Consider the following 23,087-nt stretch of genomic DNA (forward strand, 5'->3'; position numbering starts at 1 on the left):
TATGTATCTGTCTATCTTTAAAAATAATTACAGTACATAATTGGATCTTAAGGAACACTGATGGACATTTTAAACTGCTCTAAAATCTAAAAAAATCTAAAATCTGAAAGATACACCGCATGCACCTTCCCAGGTATTCTTGATAGTACCACCCCAGTGACGAGGGCAGTTTTGTACCTTTATTTCTGAGATTGTACTTACTGTTTGTTTTTGTTTGTTTTTTTTTAAATAAAGGATCATTTATGTCCATATACACACCTTAATTCAGTCATAAAATATAGTTCCCAGAATTATTATATGCCGGACTTATCTCAAAAGGAGAGGAGGCAGCCTACAGAGAGGAAGTCCTAAACTTGGCAGCCTGGTGTTCAAAGAACAATCTGACTCTAAACACCAAGAAAACCAAGGAACTTATTGTAGACTTCAGAAAACACAACACTGAGCTGGCCCCCCTCTTCATTAATGGTGAGTGTGTGGAGAGGGTCCACACCGTCCGGTTTCTTGGCGTCCTTATCTCTGCAAACATCTCCTGGACGGACAACATCACAGCGGTTATCAAGAAGGCTCAAACGCGGCTACAATTCCTGAGGGTTCTCAGGAAGTACAATCTGGACTCCAATCTGCTGCTGATCTTCTACCGCTCGTCCGTCGAGAGCCTGCTGACATACTGTATCACGGTGTGGTGCGGTAGCTGCACCGCAGCAGACAGGGAGAGGCTTCAGAGGGTAGTAAGAGCAGCACAGAAGATCATTGGCTGCCCTCTCCCCTCCCTGATGGATATTTACACTTCCCGTTGCCTCAGCAGAGGAAAAACCATCATTAAGGACAGTTCTCACCCTGACTTTGATCTGTTCAACCTGTTGCCCTCAGGGAGACGTTACAGGTGCATCAAAACAAGGACTAGTAGATTTAGGAATAGTTTCTTCCCGAAAGCTATTACCATGATAAACAAACACATGTACTGAGTCCACAGCATATGTATATAGTGTCTCAAAACTGTGCATTTCATAGTACCTCCCCCATCAACCCTAATATCTTGTATATCTTGTTTATTTATCTTGTTTATTTATCTGTGTATTTATCTGTTTATTCTTCTTGTTTATTGAATGTACATGTTTGCACGGAACAAAAAGGAGTGGCTCTTAATTTCATCGTACATATGTATAGTGACAATAAAAGGCATTCATTCATCCTCCATCCTTTAAACAGTGTATTGTACCTGTATATGGAAAGGGGAAAACAATGGTTGGTCAAACAGTAGTGGCTAACACGTTCACACCTCTAGGGTTGGGGGTTTGATTCCCGCCTCTGCCCTGTGTGTGCGGAGTTTGCATGTTCTCCCTGTGCTTCAGGGTTTCCTCCAGGTACTCCGGGTGCCTTCCCCAGTCCAAAGACATGCTCTGTACGCTGATTGGCATTTCCAAATTGTCTGTAGTGTGTGAATGGGTGTGTAAGTGTGTGGGTTAGACCCCAGGCTCCCCTCTGACCTTGTGTTGGTTACGCGGTACAGAAAATGGATGGACAGATCGATGGATGGATGGATGGATATTACAGTAAGTGTGCTGTGATGTTAATCTATATAGTTCAGTTTTTCATAATAAATTGGCTTTCATAAAAATGCCTGTTTCTGCTGTATGCTTAACATTTATTTTCATTGTATTCATTATTTTGCTCATCTGTAATGTTTCCTATACGGCTTGTGATTCTAATTAGTATAGAAAGAAATATCCAGCTGGATAATCTTTTCCCACTAATTTCTGGAGATGATGTTGTTGTTGTTGTTATTATTATTATTATTATTATTATTATTATTATTATTATTATTATTATTATCATCTATCCATTTGCCAGATCGCTTATCCTACACAGAGTCATGGGGAAGCCTGGGCGGGGTGAGAGCTTGGCACACACAGGACGGAGGTGGGACTCGAACCTCCAACCCCAGACTTGCACGCAAAGCATGCTGACTACTACGCCACCGTGCAGCTTGTTGTTGTTGTTGTTGTTGTTTTAAATTATTATTATTGTTATTTTTGTTGTTGTTTTAAATTATTATTGTTGTTGTTGTTGTGCAACTTATGAGCTCAAGCTCCCCTCTAACTCTCCTTTTTCAATCCGGCACGTTTAGGCAAGAGAGCCCTGACCCCTCCTCTTTGTCAGTCATGTTTCTTGTGAGAGAACGATCTCGTGCAGAACTCAGTCACACACACACATGCAGAACACACATGCGCTGAGGCGGTGTGTGTCGGATCGAGCGCGCGCATTGGTGTGTATAGTGATGGTGGAGGTGATGGTGTGCGCGCGGAACGGGAGCGAGGAGACAGAGGACAGAGAGCACATGCTGCTGCTGGAACCCGCAGCTCCCACCACCACCACAGTGAGTGACAACTAACTCTGCACTCTTTCACCTGATTAAAGCGTCCGGTACACATGAAGAGATGTCACCAGAGACTGTTTCTCTGTAAATCTGTACTATTTTGGAGAATTTATAGTCACCCTGTGAACTTTTTGCGTGCAGCATGACAGTGTACTTTGCAGTGGTATAATAGTAATATCAGTTCCTCCATGGGTTTGCTTTGTGGGTTCTTCTCTGAAAGTAAAACCCCCTGGTCTAAAGAGTTACTGGCATTTCAATGTTAAACAAATTCTATACAGATATACATGTATTGATGTTTTGTGCCCTGGTTCTTATCATTAAAAAAAAACAAAAAAAAAACAATAGGTCTAAATTTCTCTTTCTCACAGAACACAGTGAAAAAATTTAGTTCTGACAGTGAACTGCTTTGTTGTTCTCAGAGATGTCCAAAGTAAAGACTCCTTTATTCTTTATTCTAAGGAGTGTACAATTAACAAAAGCTTTGAAACATTACTATCATTAAAAAGCTTTGAAACATTTCTCTTTATTTTTAATTTCAGAGAACTTAATTAACCAAACAGCACTAAATATAAACTCTCAAAACAAAAGAGTTTAAGCAAACACCCGTAAAAAACACTTTTTTTTATAGGCGTGTAGGCTACTGTATTTATTAACTGTTTACAGTAAGTGTGTGGTACAGATGCCAAATTTCTGCTCATTATTTTCATCTTAATATCTAGAACCTGTCTTAGAACTTGATACACATTTAGAGAAAAAAAAAATTCAAAGGCTTATTTTGTCATTTAAGTTTCCCAGTCTCTTAAAATAGTTCTGTTTGGAGGAATTTCCCATTCTGTTGTTAAAAGAAAAGATTTACTACCATTTTATCCAAATGACATAGAGAAATACACATATGGAAATCATGAGCCCGGATTCCTATACATTATAAAGAAATCCACATGGTTAAATTTCTCTGGAACGGCTCTTCAGAATCCTCTGAACGACTTTATTTACATATTCATGTGAAATTAAACTGTTATTGGAATCCATCATCTTGCTTGATTAAACATGTCAGCTAAGGCAGCTGATTTTAGTGTGTTAGCAGAGAACTGTTAAAAAACAAAACAACAACAACCTAAAAACCCAAATGTCTGTGTGACTGCAGCCTTCCAGATCCTGAGTTTGACATTCCTACACAAATTGACTAGCAGTTTATTAAAATCCTTGATTTGTTACAACTATCCATCTTAAATCTGCTTTACATATTTCTGCTTTTGTGTGTTTCCTAAAGCTGATTGTGAGTAGAAAGAATCGAATAGATTTTCGTCATCAGTGTGACATCTTGTGGCAAATTACACGCGCAAGGTTCTGCGCTCAATGCACTAACCATTACAATGTGCGATCAGGCATACTTGCTGTTTTCCCTTTCATTGACTCCATTTGTGTTGCTTATTATGGTCTGTTGCTAGCTTTAATATGAGTAGGTTCTGAAATTGGGTTCGCTAGCTATTTAATCAGGTTACTGTATATATAATTCAGGTTTTGTACCTTTCATGTCAGACTGGACGTAACACCTGCGGATGTTTGGATTATCTTTAACTGTGTGGACATTGACATGCTTTAATCCATTCATGCTTTAATCCTGTGTAAGCGAGCTGACTTTAAACTGTATCCCCTGTTATTCAGTGTAAGTGACAGCAGGAGGTGATGTAGCTCTTGAGAAACTCATATATAAAATATTAAAACTCAATTATAAAAATCTTGCATGGTAGCACTACTTGTATTGTTCTCCACTTGCTATATCGCTTTGCTTGTATTTCCTCATTTGTAAGTCGTTTAGGATAAAAGCGTCTGCTAAATGAATAAATGTAAAAATAAATGTAAGCCATGAGTCTACAGAGCCTAGATAAAGGACAGGAATGACCTACATATAGCATTTCTCAACTGCTGAGTTTATCACTTAGTTATATACAATTAAATGTAACCTTGAGTGAATTCTTTATATAGATAAAGATAAATTGTATTTAGATATGCAATTGGGGCACATTTAAATGCCCTGCACATAGCGTTTAACCCACTGGTTCTGTTTGATAAACCAACATTAAAGACCAACATACACTAAGTCTAGTGTAGCCCAGAAACTTGACTGCTTTGTAATTACTGCATTTTACCATTGTAAGTTGATCTTTTGTAAATTGTACCTTTTTATAATAATTTCTTTTACTGTTGTCTTTAAAGTCTGTATGGTATCACAGACCTGGTGTAATTAGCTCTTTTACTGGTACACAGTGAAGAATTTGGCTGAGCTAGAGCACTTCATTGCACCTCTTGAATATTACAGGGCAGGTGGTTACGATTTGATATGCATTAAAAAAAAAAAATCCTAATGGCCTTTTAAGGTTCAACTGGCTTTTGAATTGTAGTTTTTTGGGCACTATATAAAATGAAGAAAGAACAGCTTTGCGCTACACAAATATAGAGAAGATTCTGTGCCAGAAGTGAAAATGTGAAATACAGCTCTACTGCTTTGGATTAGTGACATGCAGAAAATATTCCACACTGACAAGTAAAATCTTTATTGCATTGCGCTTACATCTCCAATGAAAAAACAGGGAATCAGCAGCAGATTGCTTTAAAAAAAAAAAAAAAAAAATATATATATATATATATATATATATATATATATATATATATATATATATATATATATATATATATATATATATATATTTTTTTTTTTTTTTAAAAATAAATATTTGAACACTGTCTTAGCACTGGAAGTAAATGCAATTCCCTGCATTGCATTTCATTTTCATCAGTGTGTTGCAGTCGAGTTGTACCACACAGAAATGCAATCACAGTAGGTCTAAGCTGTTCTCAGGGGCGTGGTTGTAACCAGAGAAAAGCCGAAGAGCTATCAGTCCTCTGATCGCTTCTTTCATACGTTTGTTACCCCGTGTTGTTTTTGTTCCCATGTACTTCTTCAGCTGGGGCTGCATTTGAACTCAGCTGTTATCACTTAAAGCATCCTTTGAGGTACCTTGAATTTGTAGCTGCATGTGTACTTTTTAAACATGTGTAATCAATCACTATCTCAGAAGTTTTTTTTTTTTCTCATGAAGAATCTGGTTTTCTGTTTTATAGATAAAAGAGAGCTCTCTCAGCATCGAGAGATTTAAGTGTGCCAAATTCTTCTGTCGTCTACTGCATCAGTGTGACTTATCATATCGTAAATCCTGCTGTCTCTTTTCTTAGTCGGTGCAAGGGTATGAATTACTCTGTGCCTCAGTTCGTCCTTTCCTAGGCCGAACACAAGAAAGAAAGCGTGATTCTCCAGGATTGGCTTGTTTTCCTGAAGCACAATGATTATGAAATGAGATTTTTGAGATGTTTTATGTTTTCTGCAAGTCTCAGTTAACACGTCAGTATCTTCATCAAATAAACATCAAATCTATTGTGAATTTAATTCTGAGACATGATTTACTCCACTAGAAAGAGTTTACATTTATATAGTCTCTAGGATTTTTTTTTTTTTTTTTTAAGGAAAACGTACAAAAGTTAAGATTAGGGATAGAGCCAGGGTGTATGTGCTGTCAGAAGTGTTTTTGAGAAGGAGTACAGAGTAGTTAGTACAATGAGTTAATCCAAGATAGAGTACATGTTAAATTTAAAAAAGATTGTTTTTTTTTTGTTTTTGTTTTTTTAAATGTAGTGTCAAGTGCAGAATAATTGGTTGCAGTAGGTCTCCAGTCTTCATTTGAAGGCAGTCACTGACTGAACATTTGTCAGCCAGGGGAATTTAATTCCTCAATCTGAGAGCCAGAACTGACCAGGGTCATTATTCATATCTCTTTGTGATATAAGGGATGGTGCGTAAAGTCGAGCCATGTTTGTGGCTTGAATGGAAGGTGGTACAGAGCGGAGTTTGATAAGGTCCATTTTATGGCTTGTCTGGAAACATCAGTGTTTCAAATCTGATGTGAGCATCTGATTGCAAGGCTTAGACTGCATGCAGGGGAAAACCTGATTGGAGCAAGTTGCGGTATTCCAATTTCAAGATGAAAAGGGACTGAACAAGCGCCTGATTGACCTCTGTGGAGTGAAAAAGCCCGATCCGTTGATGTACTAGAGACTAAATCTTCATGATTGGGTTAGGTCAGCAGTATGAAGGGAGAATGATAGTTGTCCAGAAATACTCCAAGGTTGTTTGCATTATAAGATGGCCTGATCAGAGGGTTCTCCATGGAGGTCAAAAGATCTTGACATGGCAATGGATCTCCAGTGATGTACAACATTTGATTCTAGCTGGGCTTCCATGATAAGATGTCTGACAGAAATGCTGAGGTTATTAGCATGGATAGGGGGGTGTTGTAACTGACTGTGGTGAAGACTGCTGAGAGGTTAAAAGGATCAGGAACTAGGATAATTTTTAATTATTAGGATTAAACTTACTAATGCCATTAATGCTTTGAAGTCAGACTGTTTATAGCAGTATCCATTCATCCATGGCCAAGTCTTTACCTCCTGACAGAGTTTATTAGGCTAAAATATCCTGATATTTAGCAGAATTCTTCATGCTGCCAAGAGATCTTAGACCAAAATAGCAGTGGGATCCAGTGCTTTTCTTTCTATGTAGTCCATAATATTTGATATTGGTCTCATCTGACCATAACACACAATTCCACTTGTAGATCCAACAATGTTTGTCAAAGCTCAGATGCTGCATTTTGTGGGTTCCTCTCAAAGAAGGTTTCTTTTGTACAACCCTTGCAAACTGTAATTGTAATTTTAATTACATTTTTATATTGTAATTGTGAAGCAGTATATTTGTGATCATCTTTGTCTCCCTCACCATCCTCTTCAGTGTATATTTTCTCTAATTGTTTATATGAAAAATGTGTATTTATTGAAGAATCTTTGAAGAGTTGCTATTAATTCTGGACTCGACTGGGGGTATATGCACAAGAGCACATAGCTGAGGAGATAGAAAGAAAATAAATTCTACATTTGGTGTCTATCATTAGCAACAGCAGTCCATGAATCACCAATGGGCAGAAGTGCTTCTTTCTTGATTGTTTGCTTATGGTGCCAAGAAATCATATTTGCATGCAGTCTTTTCAAGCAACATGAAATCCGATCTATTCAAAGTGGTCTTTGAAGGGAGTTGGGACCTGGTATGGTGGCTCTTCCAAAATAAATTAACAAACGAACAAAAAACAGTAGTTTCAATAACATCAATGTTACAACCCCAATTCCCAAAAAGTTGGGACGCTGTATAAAATGTAAATAAAAAGTAAATAAAAAGTTTATATCTCCTAAACTCATGTTATTCACAATAGAACATAGAAAATATATCAAATGTTTAAACGGAGGAACTGTACCATTTTAAGAAATAAAAGGTCATTTTGAATTTCATGGCTGCAACACGTCTCAAAAAAGTTAGGACAGGGCAACAAAAGGCTTTAGTAAGTGTTACTAAAAAGACAGCTGGACAACAGGTCAGTAACATGATTGGATATAAAAAGAGAATCTTAGAGGCAGAGTCTTTCAGAAGTAAAGATGGGATGGAATCTGGATGGAAGCATGTGTTGCTCTAAAACCTGTATATACTTTTCAGCATTGATGATGCCTTTCCAGATGTGCAAGCTGCCCACTCCATAGACACTAATGCACCCCATACCATCAGAGATGCAGGTTTTTGAACTGAGCGCTCATAAAAAGTCGGATGGTCCCTCTCATCTTTAGTCCTCTTTAGTTAAGAAGACGTGGCGTCCATGGTTTCCAAAAAGAATTTCACATTTCGATTCGTCTGACCACAGAACAGTTTTCCACATTGCCTAAGTCCATTTTAAATGAGCTTTGGCCCAGAGAAGACGGTAGCGTTTCTGAATCATGTTCACATATGGCTTCTTCTTTGCATGATAGAGCTGTATCCAGCATTTGTGGATGGCATGGTGAACTGTGTTCACAGATGATGAGTTCTGGAGGAGTTTCTGAGCTCATGCAGTGATTTACATTACAGAATCATGCCTGTTTTTAATGTAGTTCCGCCTGAGGGCCCGAAGATCACGGGCATGCAACATTGATTTTCACCATTGTCCCTTGCCCATAGAGATTTCTCCATATCCTCGGAATCTTTTGAGGAAATTATGTACTGAGATATTCATAGTATTCGCAATTTTATATTGAGGAGCATTATTCTGAAATTGTTGCACAAATTGTAGACACAGTCTTTCGCAGATTAGTGAACCACTTCCCATCTTTACTTCTGAAAGACTCTGCCTCTCTAAGATACTCGTTTTATACTCAATCATGTCACTGACCTAACAGGGCACAGCAAACACAATTATACGTGCTGATGTCATTTCTAAGTATAATTTTGTTTGGCTATGGCTCTTCTATATACCCTCTACTGTCAAATACAAATTTGTTTCAAAGTCAAATGAGATGATCTTCCCAGTCACCAGATCCAACACTGTACAGCTCTGACAATGTCAGCTGTAATTCAAATCACAGGTTTATATTAATACTTTAACATTACACATTTCTGTTGTATCATTTTTGTGGGTTCTCTGTAATATGACAAGTGGCATTTTGTCTTATGAACTTTGAAAGAGAGAGAGAGAGAGAGAGAGAGAGAGAGAAAAACAGGGGCTGGTGAGGTAACAACTGATTATTGTGGCTATAATTTAAGGGATAACAGGAACTAACTTGCTTTGCAGATGTTCACACAACAGTAAATGTAGCTAGAAATTGATTTTAAAAAGTACTTCATTCAGCAATGAATTAAAAATTGAAAGGCAAATCACTGTGGTATATGAAGAATAGAACACTTAAATGTAGTGTCAGTGAATCAATTAGATTCAATTGTTTAATGTTTACAAAAATAAATTATAGTAGTAATGTTTGCTAAATTTGAAGTAGCAATGTCATAAATTTATTTTAAAGATTTAATTAGAATTAACAGCAACCATTATATATTTATAGTAACACTCAGGGGGACATTTGGGGGCTACAGTAGTAAGGGACATTGATGTATTAGACAAAGGTATAACATTCAACATACTGTATATTAATCAGTCCCTCCAGGATTTCACGATTTTGTGATCACAGAAATTAACGCAAAAATCAAGCAAACTCCGCAAAATTCAGAGGAGCCTCCTATTTTTAAAATTGACTGCAGGTTTTCCACAGATTTGGGTCAAGATGTGTCATGTAACCCAGTCGTTCTCAAACTGGGGGCCAGATGGAGCCAGGGGTCCATCCATCCATCCATCTTCAACCGCTTACTCCTTTTCAGGGTCGCGGGGAACCTGGAGCCTATCCCAGGGAGCTGGAGCCAGGGGTACTGCATAGAATTTTTTATTTAAAAAAAAAATTACTTTTACCTATATGTAAGTCGGGATTGTCAACCTTTGAACTATGATTAAAAAAACTATTAAAGAACTATTACATTAAAATTAGAACTATTAATAAATTAAAATAATTATACAAAGCACACTAAGCTGAAACGTCACCAAACAGATACATCCACTGATATACTAGTGTACAGTACTGTTAGCAACACTGATAAACTCTAAGCCTATTTAAAATGGATATGTTTTTAGATAGAGGACGTAGTCTCTTATTTGAGAAAGTTAATACAGAAGAAAAAAAAAAAAACAAATTGCAAAAATTTGATGACTCTAGGGGGCTATAGAGGAATGCGCCCTACAGGGCAGGCCTCACATTGAAAAGTTTGAGAACCACTGATGCAACATCATCACAACATGCATTCCCTCTTTGATTCATCTGTGTCAAACATGAGTACAGCTGAAAAGGGTCATTTACCAACAAAAATCACTGCGAAAGAATAATTTCATGCACTTGCAATTTCATAAATTTAAGTAGTTTTCCGCAAAAAAACACACAAAAAACTCTGCAAGGTGCATCGCAAATTTTCAAAAAATATGCAGCAAAATCAACTATTTTTGGCTGCAACAATCCCCCCAAAAAAACTCCACAAAATCTTGTAAGGTCTGATTGACAATTAACAGTGCAAAGAGACATCAGTATTTATGCACAAAAATACAGTGTCCTATAATAAGAAGGACAGCGTCAGAATAAAAACATCAGTATAACAGTAACAAAATTGGTGCAGAATAGCAGCACCAGACATTCATTCATTCACAACAACCAAATGGTGGTGATCCATGTATGTATTGCATGTGTGTGTATGAATGAATGAATGAATGAATGAATGAATGCCTTTTATTGTCACTATACATATGTACAATGAAATTAAGAGCCACTCCTTTTTGTTCCGTGCAAACATGTACATTCAATACACAAGAAGAATAAACAGATAAATACACAGATAAATAAACAAGATAAATAAACAAAATAAATATACAAGATATGCAAGATAGATATGCAAGATAGATATTAGGGTGGATGGGGGAGGTACTATGAAATGCACAGTTTTGAGACACTATATACATATGCTGTGAACTCAGTACATGTGTTTGTTTATCATGGTAATAGCTTTCGGGAAGAAACTATTCCTAAATCTACTAGTCCTTGTTTTGATGCACCTGTAACGTCTCCCTGAGGGCAACAGATTGAACAGATCGAAGCCAGGGTGAGAACTGTCCTTAATGATGGTTTTTCCTCTGCTGAGGCAACGGGAAGTGTAAATATCCATCAGGGAGGGGAGAGGGCAGCCAATGATCTTCTGTGCTGCTCTTACTACTCTCTGAAGCCTCTCCCTGTCTGCTGCGGTGCAGCTACCGTACCACACCGTGATACAGTATGTCAGCAGGCTCTCGACGGACGAGCGGTAGAAGATCAGCAGCAGATTGGAGTCCCGATTGTACTTCCTGAGAACCCTCAGGAAGTGTAGCCGCGTTTGAGCCTTCTTGATAACCGCTGTGATGTTGTCCGTCCAGGAGATGTTTGCAGAGATAAGGACGCCAAGAAACCGGACGGTGTGGATCTGGAATAAATACTGTCCAGTTGTTCATTCATTGTGAGAAGCTAGGGTTGCATCCCACTGGGAGGAGATGTTGTGGATCCTGAGAGCAGCTGGTAGAAATGACCACCAATAGTGCTTCCGTGAACCCCATGGTGGTATGAGCCGAGAGCTAAATTTGCTCCTGAAAAAAGTGTCATGGAGAAGATGGGCAGAACTGCTCATAATGAGCTCTGCGGTTTACTACCATCCTCTTCTCTATGATTGTTTCTAATGAGTCTAATGTCAGTCCTGTGATGGAGTTAACCTTTCGGATCAGCTTATTGAGGTGCTTGACTGATAGAACAACCCCTGTATCTCTTTATTAGGAATAAGAGCCTGCTCTTTCCTTTCTTGTATAATCCTCGGTGTTGTCTGTCCCTTCCAATCTACAGTTCAGTTAGACCTCTAGGCACCTGTAGGACTGCACCATCTCCATCTCTTACTCCTGGATGGTTACCAGCGCTTTAACACACCAAATGTCCACCACCATTGTCTCTGTGAAGTAAAATGTTTTACGTGATTATGCTGTCTTTTTTAATTAGATACGATCCAATTCCCCATACTTTGAAGAAAAAAAAAATTACTGTATACGTTTACTTGAAAATTGTGTATTTTGGAAATAAAGAGACCTGCTGTATATATTGTACGCTAGAGGCGGAGCAGACAGCCGTCGTTGTCCTATTGTTGTCCTCAGAGACATTATTTTCTCCCTGTTGGCCTTTGGTATCAAGGCTAAAGGAAATTGTTTTTGTCGTCCTGTTATTCCTCAGCATCAGGGGTTAGCAGACCTAAGCAGAACAGAAGTGACAAAAGGCTGCTACAATTCATCTCGGATCCTGAAATGAGATGGGGGGGGGTGTGAGGAAGATTGATGTGGAGGATGGTAAAGGAGAATGATACACCAATATAATGAGACACTAACAAGAACTCAGCACATAGATTTTCAATATTATTTTCAAGCTGCACTGTTCCTGAATGAGTAGGAAATATGAATATGAATGCCATGAAGAAGGTCAGAAATTCATAACGCAGAAGTTAGCTTTATGAAATGATACCAAGTAGTTTACATTCATTCTTTTTTAATTAGTTGAATCACCGCTTCAATTTGACCCATAATGAGGCATTGATAAATATCCTTGGTAAAGAAGGGACTTTTGAGGGCTACATGGGAATCTAAATGAACAACATTATCATGATTTCCCAAAAAGTTTACCAGTGTATTTCCAGATTTTGTGTATAGTTGATGATGCCTGATTTCCTTCAAGTCTTCTGATAAAGTGTACAAACATGAACATGTCTCCGTCAAACAAATTGCCCACGGTATTTATTTAATAATCTTATGCAAGAATGCTCTATTGTGAATTGTTGGCAGTTTCCTGCCATTTTAATTTGGGGGAACACAATGTGCAAAATATAAAAATCCATCAGATGTCTCCGCTGTTCCCCTCAGTGTCACTGCTTGTGTCCATATGCAAGCTTGGGTGGACTTTCGTTAACTCTGCTAGAGGATTTTAAATGGTTTGTCAACACAAATATCATTATGAAATTGTTAATAAGTGTGCCATCTCCTGCTTGTGTTTGGAGGTTGCTGTGGTGCATCAGCCCCCTCAGCCTTTCCCCACAGTAGACATCCCTGATCACGCACACTACACTATTGGTGGTGTAATCTTCGCCATCGGCATCACCGGCATCATGGGCAACTTTCTGGTCATCTACGCATTCACCAGGTAAGCTACCCTCCTGCCGAGTGTTTCACCAACTCAAACCACGTTTCAATTAGTCAGCCATGGTTTTCTGAAGGAAATTATTAGATTAACAGCTGAAGGTGGTGTGTGGTGTTTCTTTTAGACCCCTACAGATCTCGGTAGGAGGGTTAGTTGACAACCAATGAAAGTTTTATTAAGTTTGATCTGTTTTAATGCCTACTTCAGGTTGCACATCAGCACTTCAGCATTTCGGCATGTACGGTATATTGATCCAACTTATCTGTCGTTAATCATTACATTGTGAAGCATTCTGTTGTTATTCATTTAGATGTCTGGTTTGAGTTGGTATGCTCAGTTATGAAAGGACATTTTGCTTTTCAAGTCATGATTAAATAATGAACTGCGTGGGGCAGCAGATGCAGAAAGTCCTCTCTGAAAGTGTCTCTCTCTCTCTGGGTCTGTGCTAAGGTGAATCATGTGAGCAAGTGTCAATGTAACTTTAATGCTGCATGACGGTGATCTAGACAGGTATCAAAAAGAAAAGTGTGTGTGTGTGTGCATGCTTGTAGGAGTCGTACTCTAAGGACACCTGCCAACATGTTTATAATAAACCTGGCCATCACAGACTTCTTCATGTGTGCCACCCAGACTCCAATATTCTTCATAACCAGCATGCACAAGAGATGGATCTTTGGAGAGAAAGGTGAGAGCTACTGATTAAAATGGATTTTTTAAAATAAACTTTTCCTTTTCCTTATTCTTTTTACTATTGACAGCCTAATGAATTACAATAGACAAATCCCCACAGACACTTGTACAACATTTACGCAATACTTCAACACATCAATCACTATTGTACTAGTTGTGTTGCCTGGGTTCATCAATGAATTGATATCCTTTTAAAGCTATTCTCAGCTTCAGGCGCTCTGTGTGCTGTGGTCGGAGTACCTGAGGCTGAGAGCAGCTTTACAGGGATGTCGGTTTGTTACCTTTTGCACACTTTTCTGGCCACAAACTTCACACTTCTACACAGACATAGTGAGCTCTGATTTTAAAAAGTTCTGCGTGTGAATTAGTTTTATTCGTTGAGTTAACTTTTGATGAGCTGTCAGGAAAAGAATCTTTATTCTCAGATTTTACTTTTGAGTGCGACTTAAGGCTTTGGTTTTGCTGTTGTTGTTCAGATTAGTCATATAACATGTTGACTGTTAGCATGTTATGGGTTAGCATTCCATGAAACTTAGCTTCATGTTGCTCTTGAAATATCAGCACTTATCTGAATTAAAATCTTAATTATTGTAATCATTTCTCAAGTTTTGGGGACCTAAGCCTCATTTGAGTTGAATTTTGCCACTGATTTGCTGCTCAGGTTTTGAGTGTCATGCACATCACACTGAATCTCAGTGGCCTGTGTTCTTGTCTATTCAGAGTGGTTTCTATCCCTGGATTTTATCCCAGGTCAGAATATCCTTGAATGTATTAGCATGGAAGCCTTATCCACTTCACATGGCAGGAGCTAGTATTTTACCACTGGCAATGTCTCCCTACTGCAATCTCACAGAACCAGACTGAAATATATTGTATATAAAGAACCTGATCATAAAAATACTGTATCATAGCCTAATATAATTTTTAAAATCAGACTATTGCAGATTGTCTTGAGGGAGATATAGAACAGTGCTTACTGCCTTGGATTATGCCTTCTATGTAGATGTGTGCATAAGATCTAGGTTCTCTCTAACCTAACAGGATGTCCCTGGCTTAGGGAAGAGAAATCACCTGATAGCTGTAAAGTAATAGCAGAAAAGTCAACATGGTTTCATAAGTTTCTCACAAGCAAGCTCATATGAGCTTTTCTTCATTTGTATGAAATCAATCAAAATTGCTCTGGAATTCTACAAATTATGTTTGTGATTCTTGACCCTTGTTCCTCCCATGCTGAAAAGCTTCTGACTGGAAAGTCCATATGTGACTAAAATATAGTGCAACTCCTGATCAACAGTTACACCTGATGACATGTTGCTCTGCGTCCCTGCACAGGTTGTGAGCTGTATGCGTTCTGTGGGGCTCTGTTTGGGATCTGCTCCATGATCACTCTCATGGTCATCGCTGTAGATCGCTACTTTGTCATCACGCGACCCCTGAGCTCCATTGGCATGCTGTCTGAGAAGAGGGCACTACTTGTCCTGACATGTGCCTGGTTGTATTCTCTGGGCTGGAGCCTGCCACCCTTCTTTGGCTGGAGTGAGTATTTCGAGGGAAGAATTGTTGAATGTGTCTTTTCCAATGATGCAGTCACTCTTCTACACACACACACACATATATATATATATATATATATATATATATATATATATATATATATATATATATATATATATATATATAAAGATCTCTGGATTCCAGTTTAACACACTGAAATGATGGCAAACTGTGGCTGTATTTTCTTGCCAGCACAAGTGAATTGTAGCGGTATAACAGTAGCTATTGACTAATTTGATTTTCAGTTGCTATTTTCATTATCAAATCTATTTTTACAGTGCTATTTCCCAACCCATGGAAAATGGCATTAATGTTACCACCTGCCAAGACCTGTTTTAGCATAAACACAAGTCTAAAATGGTATTCCTAACTTAAACACCTGACCAGTTTCTTACAAACTGGTTTACGTAATGGAACATGTTCACTTGGGGTCAATCTGTGATTTCCTGGCAGTCCTATTAACTTTATCTGTCCCTAAAAGTAATATTAACTGCACATCCACCTCATGTTAAAGAACAGGTGCTGGTGCACAACTGCGTATTTCCAAAAGAGACATTTATGGGTCTTATATCACTTTTATCCAGTCTAATCCTTGGGATGTGAAACAGAAGGTAATGACAGGCTTTGCATACTATGTGTTGTCTGTGGATAAGACTTTACAGTCTTCATGGATGGAGGCTACTGATGGCTTACTGGTGACAGTGATGGTGCAAGCTTAGCAGGCTTGGCTGATGCATCGGTCCCTGCAGCACGTGTCTTTGAGTCTCAGTGCCAAGATAAAGCTTGCTGTAGGAGTCATATGTCCGCTCTGTCTGTCTTGTTTGCTCTGTCTGTACTGATAAGTGTGTCAGCATTAGTCCTCCAAAATGACAGAAAGAGAAGGAAGGGGGAAGGGAAACAAACACATTAAAAGAAAATAGGCCAAATATAGGCCAGTGTTGTTACCTGCACAAAAAAAACTTCAGTGATGCTTGAATTTAGGAAGAGTAAGACGGTAGCCTTACAGCATTTTAAATGCTTCTGTTTATGTTTCTAATGTTTTCCAGTTTTGATAAGGTTTCAGTGACCAAAAAAAATAAATAAAATGATGGCATATTTCCTTCATTTAACAGTTGTGTTTTGTTCAGGTTCATCCATTTATTTATTTTGTATTTTTTGTGATTTTGGCATGAGAATAACAAGAGGGAATGTAAATGTTATATAGTTCTCATCAATGAAAGCTAACAATAGACAATGTCAACAGTCTCAGTCTCTCTCTCTCTCAATCACTCACTCACTCACTCATTCTTTTTCTTCTCTTTCTTTGTCATTAGGTGCCTATGTTCCTGAAGGTCTGATGACTTCTTGTACATGGGATTACATGACGTTTACTCCCTCAGTGCGGGCATACACAATGCTGCTCTTCATCTCTGTCTTCTTCATACCGCTCATCATCATCGTCTACTGCTACGTCTTCATCTTCCGTGCCATTCGTAACAGTAATCAGTAAGTACAAAACAAAGTTAGCACAACAGTAATTTTATTTAAAGGTTGTTTTTTTTTTTTGACTTATTTTATATTTTCATTTGCAGCAACCTTGGCCATACCTCTAACTCAGCTTCACTGAAATTAAATTTTCCTTAGTTTAAAGACTCAGACTGATCTCTGCTGGATATTTTTGCTTTTATTGGCTGACTGTCACAATACCTGCATAATTCATTAATGTTTCATGTAAATAACTAATTTGATGTTTTTTGAAAGTGAAGTAGTTTGTGGTATATACACATAGGGCATGTAAATATGGAGCAGAATTTGTTCCCACGCAGCTGAAGCTGATTCATTATTTGTACTTGGATCATTTTGATGCTGTATGACAGTTTTGTGAATCAGACACTGATTCCTTCATGCATCTTTCCTTGTGCTCAAATCACCACTTGTGTCTATGAATGAGGGCTAATATTAAATTGTGCCATAGAGTGCATCCACTTAGCCCTTAACCAGAATCTAATGTTATTTCTCTGTTTGCAAAAGAGACGTGACGAAGATGAACAGGCACAATAACAGGCACACAGTGAAGAGATTCAACAAGATGAAGAAAGAGTGGAAAATGGCCAAAGTTGCCCTGATTGTCATCATGTTGTATGTCATCTCCTGGTCTCCCTATTCAGTTGTTGCCCTAACAGCATTTGCTGGGTAATTAGAAACGCGCGCACACACATACATATGCACAATGCAGTCTTAAACTTTAGACTTGAAATGATTACTTCAAGAAAAGTTATTTTAAAATCTAAGACATTATTTCTTTCTAGTTAACTCATTGGACAGCCTTGGCACAAAATACAATAATGGACCATTTTCAATTCAAGTTACTTATAGCTATTAAAATTCCAGTCAATTCCTTTTCGGACTTAAGCTGAATCAAATGGCATTCAATTTTTATGTTTCAAAAAAAAAGTTCAATAGAATTCAGATCACAAACACCAAATTCACAAAATGACCTTTTATAAGTCTTTGTCTGTGTATTTTCTTATAGGTATGCTGATATGCTGACACCATATATGAAGTCAGTGCCAGCTGTGATAGCCAAAGCTTCAGCAATCCACAATCCTATCATTTACGCCATCACTCACCCCAAATACAGGTATTAACAAAGTCCCTTCATCCTCCCGTGAGCACTTTCATCCTTCAGTAAGCTAAAAAAAATATATTTATTAATTCATTTCTTCTTTATGCATAGGTATGAAAGGCTTCCCTTTGGGGTTTCCCCACTCCACATTTGACTAGAAATTAACTTGAATATAAATTGAAGGCCACAAGTAAGTCAAATAGCAAAACCAGGATAAGGTTTCTTTGGGATTTGTTGAACTAATTTTATTTTTAATTGCATGTAATTGCATCCTGTAACTCTAAACATGGCTTAACAAAGCAGCCACCAAAACGATGGTTACGTATGTAACCGCGGATCTATGAATTTCAGATGACTGCCAGAGGCGGTGCTTTCAGCACCTGGATGTCCATCACGTGTACGTGCAGGTCGAGTGTTTATATCAACAAAGTCACCTGTGACCTGGGTGACGTGTGCCTTTTGCCCCGGTACTAAACGCACGTTCACCCCAGAAACGACCTCTTGGCAATCTTCTTGCGAATCTTCCGAGTGACTGCCAAGCCCTGGCGGTCATCCGAAATTCATAGAACTGCGGTTACATACGTAACCATCATTCTATTTCATTTCTACTGACCGCCAGAGAGGTGCTTTCAGCACCTGGATGACTAATACCAACAAGGTCACGAGGAAGTTCTACGTGCCACTTAACAACGGCTGTGAAGCCGGGGAAAAAATGGCTGTAGCCACTGGGTTGTGCGAGATCACATTCACCCTATAAAATCTTGCAAATGTGCAGGTTGATGCCCATGATGTGCAAATATCTGAAAGAGGGACCCCATGTAGGACTGCCCATGAAGTAGACACACTCCTGGTTGAGTGACCTCAAACCCGAGGAGGGATCCGGAGGCGCCTGCCCTTATAGGCATAAGAGAGAGAGATACTTTGTATATTTCGTACATCACAAATTGGATAGTTGGATGTGACAGGTCTCAGTCAAAGGTCATCATCAAATATAATTATGTTGACAGGTCAAAGGTCATTACCAACCGTCATGTTCTTAACAGTTGTTGTTAACGGTCATCATGAAACCTAATTATGTTGAGAGTTGTATATCAAAGATAATGATACACATATTCAGCACTTATGGTCTGCACTTAGATCAAGCAATCATATTATGTTGAGAGAATCACACCAAAGATAATATTATATATGGTCTACACTTATGTCATTAAAGGTTATTAGCAACCGTCATTATCTTAACAGATGTAGGTCTTCACCAACCGTCATTTTCTTAACAGTTGTTAAAAATGGATAATGGTTTATATAGTAAAGGTTTGTTGTAATCTGTTGCGTTCACACACACACACACACACACACACACACACACATACACACACACACACACACCCACAGAGAAGATACCCCCTGACCAATCAAAACGCTACATCCAGTAGGTGGCGGTATATACACCATAAGTTTATAGGAGAAGAAGAAAAACCCACCCTCTTGATTTAAAATACTTTGTACTTACAACACAATGTGTATGAGCTTTCAACATAGCTTGCCCTAATGCACCAAAAAAAGTTCACTCTTTTTTGGGAAGATTAGAAAAAATTTTAGAGCATGAAAAGATTCAGTATTGCGTAATGTCAAACGGTTGTACAGCCGGATTTTTTTCGATGCAGAAAAAGGAGACGTTGTGCGTTTCAAGTTCTTGGTCCCGGGTCACGTCCACTGGAGCCGTGCTACAGAGACCGTAACTTTTGGCGAGGGTGACTGGAAAAAGTTCAGAAAATGGCGTAAGGATTTTGACTACATTGTTAGAATGGACTTCTTTCCCCCGGATGCGTACAGGCATAAATGGTGCAGTACATCTGCAATGTAAATACCACATTAGCGCAACAAATTTCTCCAAGAACCAGGTTTCACTGCACTGTATTGCTGTATTAACCAGTGACGACACACCTGATAACAAAGAGAACTGTGAAGTGAGGTATGAATGAACCAGCTGGCACGATCTAGAATGCTACTTCCAATAAATTGATGAACTATTCCAAAAATTTGGAAGAAGCAAAGAAACAGCGAAAATAAAAGTAAGGCTAGAAGATCTCTTCTGAGATCGTCAATATACTACTCTTGAGCAGAAACTCCACCTTCTCCAAGACTCCTCCCGCATGACCTATAAAAATGAGTCTGACTTCATATCGAGTCAAAGCACTCTGAGCATCAACAAGCAATCAGCCCCGTTTCTACAACTCTGATGCTACCCTGGATGATGATGTGACCAGTTCGGGTTTTGGATGACGGCGAAAACCTAGGAAAAAGAAATCTGACCTTTCTGACAACGAACGATGAAACCGTGCGGTTACGGAAGAACTGCGAGACAGAATTATCCAACGACATCTGAAGGACAACTGCCACGGCTGCGCGCTCGATCATCCGAGTCGACTCCAACACTCGTGTTTGTTCGGTCCTGACGAGTACTATCTGCACCTAAACACCTACAGATTGCTGAAAAAACTGTTTAAACCGTGGTTCAAATACACGTTGGCAAGAGGTCTGAAATTGTGTGATATCAATCACACCCCATCCCTGGAAAAAATTCAAGGTATCGCCGAAGCCATTGTGTGTGAACTGCCAGATGAGTCTCACATCAAAACCGTGCTGAACGAGGTCAAAGAGAAAACCAAAGACGTTTTCAACGAGCAGGTGTACGAAGACGTTGTGGACTACTGGACCTTTCACTCATCTCTGGAACCCGCTGACCCACCGCATACATGGGGAAACTTCAAAACACGCCACGTCTATTCTGACTGCGAGAAAAGCTTGAAGCCAAACAAAACAAAATGCTGAAGACATTCGTAAATAACGTGTGTCCTTTACACACTTGCGTGTATCGTTTTATCTTACATGTTTTGCTCAAACGTTTGAATGTAAAACTAATCCTGTGTGTAAACCTGTGTGTGATGTAAAATTGCTTAGAAAGGAAAATGTCACTTTGATTGAATACGTAATACCATGTTCACGTGTTCTGAGATAAAATGCTTAATCTACACTTGCGTTTGATCATTCTTGTCTTGACACTCGAAAATGACTGAACGATTGATGAAGAATATATATTATATGCTGTCAGACCCTGGTTCGTACGGTGCCGTTGAGAGTTTGCAAAGAGCTATTGTTGAGAAAATCGGTAAAAGAGCTAATGATACTGAAATAAAAAACTGGTTAGCAGAGCAGGATGCATACAGTCTACATAAACCAGTATCTATAAAGTTTAAAAGGATTTTGTCAAGAACATTGATGAACAATGGCAAGCTGATTTAGTCGATATGAGCAACCTGTCAGAGAGTAATGACGACGTGAAATTTATGACCACGTGCATAGATATTTGCTCCAAATATGCCTGAGTACGTGTGTTACGAAACAAGACCGGACTCGAGGTAACTAAAGCCTTTGATTCCATTGTAAAGGAAGGTAGAGTCACCAAAAAACTACAAACTGACCAAGGGAAGGAGTTTTTTTAACAAAAATTTTCAAACATTAATGAAAAAACATGCCATTGTTCACTTTGCTATGGGTACGGGGCTAAAAGCAAGATGTGGACTGCAATAAAAAGATAAAGTTTGTAATAAAGTTTTGTGGGGTTTTTTGTGAGTCATGGTTCAAACGATCATTGATTTTGAAATGATTTTTAACAGCCACAGATGGTTTAGCGCCCCCTCACCTCTCCGGAACGGTTCCACAAATAAACTTGTTTGAAATAAAACAGCCAGAGACAGAGGTTCTGCCAATGGGATGTAGTTTAATAGCGTTTTTAAAAGCTCCACGTCTAGAGAAGGTCATCGTACGCGACGGTGTACGTCAGGAAGCCCGGATATCACATAGCAGCTCAACGCACCGCAGACGATATTCATGTCCAGGCCGTGACATGCAACAAGTAGCTGTAGGAATGATCCTGCAGCACGTTGTACGAGTGAACGTCGGCGTACTGCCAAATCCCTAAGCAGTTTTCTGGGCTGAGATGTGCTTTCTGGAAGTCACAACAGTCACGAACAAGGTCTCGCATGAACAGGTAATCGGCCATGACCAACAGAGCCTGCACGTTATCAGTGGTGACTCGAATCTCCTTGGTGTAGATGTAGTGGATTATAAGCTCCATGATGTCCGGAGATACATTCGTCATGGTGTACACCTTCTGCTCCGAGCTGCTCCCTTTCGTGAACAGGGCTCTGGAATATCAGGAAGAGGAAACATATTAGGAACAATAGTTTGCTCTATAGTCTGGAAATCACGAATTGGAATCCTGATGATGATGATGTGAAAGCTGTAGTTTGAGAGAGTTTAAATGCAGGGCGTGTCTCTTGGCCTGTCAATCAGGGTAACCCTAGCCGATTAAGTGTGTTCGCTCAGGTACAGTACAAACACGAGATGATGTACAATGGTGTTGATGATGGTATTAGCAACAACTAAAGAGGATCTGTGTATTTACAAACACTGTACATCAGTGAATTATTGTAATGTCAGTGCATCACGAGTTGCTATGGTGATGATGTGAAAGTTTTACTGAATTTCCTGTCTAGTTATGAACTGGTTTTATTTTACTCTACTTATTAGCTACTGTATTATATCGTTTTTTTATTACTCAATTTTCTCTTTTTAGACACATCATTTCACCCTTCACTCATCTGCTGTATAGTTTTTGCCCATTAGCTAACACTTTGAAGAATAAATGTGATTGGGTTTTTCTTCCTTTTACCGGAAATACGGGCTGCGCGCACAGAGGATGATCTTATGGACCTTGAATTCCACCTCGTCCACTCTGAGGACCACGTCACATAGCTCCTCCTTCAACCGCATCTTGTTCAGCACACCGCACAGTGTCATGGCTGCACTCATCTCTCTCTCAGAACTCCTATCCGACCTGTAATTTTCTTCTAAAAGGCCGTGATGATGATGAGCGTTCACACAGGGCTGTTTTATAAAGACCGGAACTTCTAGAACTCCAGCACCACGGAATTCCAGCATTCTTAGAATCAGCTCCTAGTGAAGGATCTCAGAATCAACGGTAGCTTCTCTTATTTATTTATTTATTTTTGAGGGACATTGTTTTTATTATTATTATTATTGCTGTACTTTTTATTTATCGGAGAGAAGCCTGTTAAATAAACCCTCTGCTTTATGTCACTA

The 23,087-nt window shown here is 38.9% G+C and overlaps 2 protein-coding genes across 2 annotated transcripts in view; one reads left to right on the forward strand and one right to left on the reverse strand.

Moving 5' to 3' along the window:
• Nucleotides 1-2,089: 2,089 nt before the first annotated feature.
• Nucleotides 2,090-23,087, forward strand: part of opn4a (opsin 4a (melanopsin)) — a 45,070-nt gene continuing 24,072 nt past the window's right edge. The window contains exons 1-7 of the mRNA XM_017462838.3: nt 2,090-2,377; nt 12,933-13,075; nt 13,624-13,757; nt 15,095-15,298; nt 16,630-16,801; nt 17,327-17,488; nt 17,829-17,936. Coding sequence (XP_017318327.1) covers nt 2,213-2,377; nt 12,933-13,075; nt 13,624-13,757; nt 15,095-15,298; nt 16,630-16,801; nt 17,327-17,488; nt 17,829-17,936 — 1,088 coding nt within the window. The 5' untranslated portion in view covers nt 2,090-2,212. The remainder of the gene's footprint in view (nt 2,378-12,932; nt 13,076-13,623; nt 13,758-15,094; nt 15,299-16,629; nt 16,802-17,326; nt 17,489-17,828; nt 17,937-23,087) is intronic.
• On the reverse strand, nt 21,683-22,987 carry LOC128628624 (kelch-like protein 10). Its single transcript, XM_017462854.3, has 2 exons — nt 22,657-22,987; nt 21,683-22,129 (listed from the first exon to the last, which is right to left on the reverse strand). Exons 1-2 carry the CDS (start codon nt 22,923-22,925, stop codon nt 21,811-21,813), a joined length of 588 nt encoding a protein of 195 aa, XP_017318343.2. The 5' UTR covers nt 22,926-22,987; the 3' UTR covers nt 21,683-21,810.

The sequence above is a fragment of the Ictalurus punctatus genome, chromosome 3, assembly GCF_001660625.3.
Source record: "Ictalurus punctatus breed USDA103 chromosome 3, Coco_2.0, whole genome shotgun sequence".
Lineage (NCBI taxonomy): Eukaryota > Metazoa > Chordata > Actinopteri > Siluriformes > Ictaluridae > Ictalurus > Ictalurus punctatus.

What these genes read in the sequence shown, in the direction of transcription:
- LOC128628624 (XM_017462854.3), bottom strand. Translation starts at nt 22,925, where the DNA reads ATGCTGGAATTCCGTGGTGCTGGAGTTCTAGAAGTTCCGGTCTTTATA. An exon ending in GCGCGCAGCCCGTATTTCCG is followed by an intron (nt 22,130 to 22,656) that starts GTAAAAGGAAGA and finishes CTGATATTCCAG; the next exon opens with AGCCCTGTTCACGAAAGGGA.